The 1365-nt window shown below is 53.6% G+C and overlaps 1 protein-coding gene across 1 annotated transcript; it reads right to left on the bottom strand.

The window, feature by feature from the left end:
• Positions 1-310: 310 nt before the first annotated feature.
• Positions 311-1142, bottom strand: LOC122043838 (ethylene-responsive transcription factor 12-like). Its single transcript, XM_042604411.1, has one exon. It carries the CDS (start codon positions 1139-1141, stop codon positions 311-313), a length of 831 nt encoding a protein of 276 aa, XP_042460345.1. The 5' UTR covers position 1142.
• Between the last annotated feature and the right edge of the window lie 223 nt (positions 1143-1365).

Consider the following 1365-nt stretch of genomic DNA (forward strand, 5'->3'; position numbering starts at 1 on the left):
AGTCTCCTTTCCTTCAATTGTGTGTTCTCTCCTGTGACAGTAGAGATATGGATGTTGGCCCTGTTCAGCAAAAAAACCATCTTGGGAAACAGTGCAACTGATGCCACAAATTGACCTTGTGATTTGACAAGAAATTAATTAACCATCTTTGATTTTTGTCAACTCAAACATATTCTGTTCTACCTGCACACACAGATTCAAACTTCACCATGCAATTTCATGCATGCCTAAGAACTTCTAATTATACAGATATCATGCGCCTTGTTCTTCCATCGCTGACGTACGTGCAAGGAAATTGGAAGTGTTTTGATTAAGCTTGGTGCGAGTTGGTGGATGAGAGCTCGAAGAAGTCCGGGTACCGGATGATGTCCTCGAGGACGAGGCGGCCCGGAGGGATCATGGGGAAGTTGCCGGCAGCGTCGCAGATGGAAGAACTACTGTCGAAGGTGGAGTGGAGGGGTTTTTCGGTTCGCTTGCTCTGTTTCCGGCAGCCGTTGACGATCTCTTGGAGGAGGCCGGAGCCGGGAGGTTCCGTGCGGAAGAAATCGCCTTCGTCGTCGACGGCGAAGAGTTCGGTAGCTGCGGGCGGTGGTGATGGAGCGGCGGCGGCGGTCCAACTCGGAGTAGTGCTGAAGTTGTACGAGGGAGCAGCAGAGGCAGTGATTGAGCCGGAATGGGGGAGAAAGTTGGGGCTCGGGAGAGAAGAGGGAAGGGAGCAGGAAGGGCAAGCGTTGAAATTAAGGATCGAATGGTTGGCGAGATCGCGAAGAAGAAGCGAAGTGTCGGGCCAAGGCCAGTCGGAGGAGTGAAGAATGGCAGCGGAGGCGGCGGAGGGAGTTTGGCCTCCGGCGGCGGTGGAGGAGGAGGAGGAGGAGGAGATTATAGGAGGTTGGTAGTGGAAGTTAGTCCGCGCCTTGAGGCCGCGCATGGCGCGCGCCGCAATGTCGTAGGCACAGGCCGCCTGCTCCGCCGTGTCGAAGGTGCCGAGCCAGCGCCGCTCCTTCGACTTCGGGTCGCGGATCTCCGCCGCGTAGCGCCCCCACGGGCGCCGCCGGACGCCACGGTAACCCGTGCCGTCCTTGCTCCCACAGCCCCCTCTCCTCCGTCCGTTGGGATGGACACCGTCGCCATGATCCTCCATGTCGTCGCCGTCGCCTTCTCCCGTAGCAGTAGGAGAGTGTACGTATATTTATAGAAGAAAATTATTTAATTAATAGATCATTAATTGGGAGTTTGAGGTTTCCGACTGCTCCACTCACGAAATTAATCATAAATAATTACTGAAATTAATTATTCCGATTTAACGGCTCAAATAATCAATCCTAATCCCACTTTGAAAACCGTAGAATTGGATCGGCAGGTTGA

The sequence above is a fragment of the Zingiber officinale genome, chromosome 2A (genome assembly GCF_018446385.1).
Source record: "Zingiber officinale cultivar Zhangliang chromosome 2A, Zo_v1.1, whole genome shotgun sequence".
Classification (NCBI taxonomy): Eukaryota; Viridiplantae; Streptophyta; class Magnoliopsida; order Zingiberales; family Zingiberaceae; genus Zingiber; species Zingiber officinale.

Excerpts from the sequence above, each read along its gene's own strand:
- LOC122043838 (XM_042604411.1), bottom strand. The coding sequence starts at position 1,141 with ATGGAGGATCATGGCGACGGTGTCCATCCCAACGGACGGAGGAGAGGG.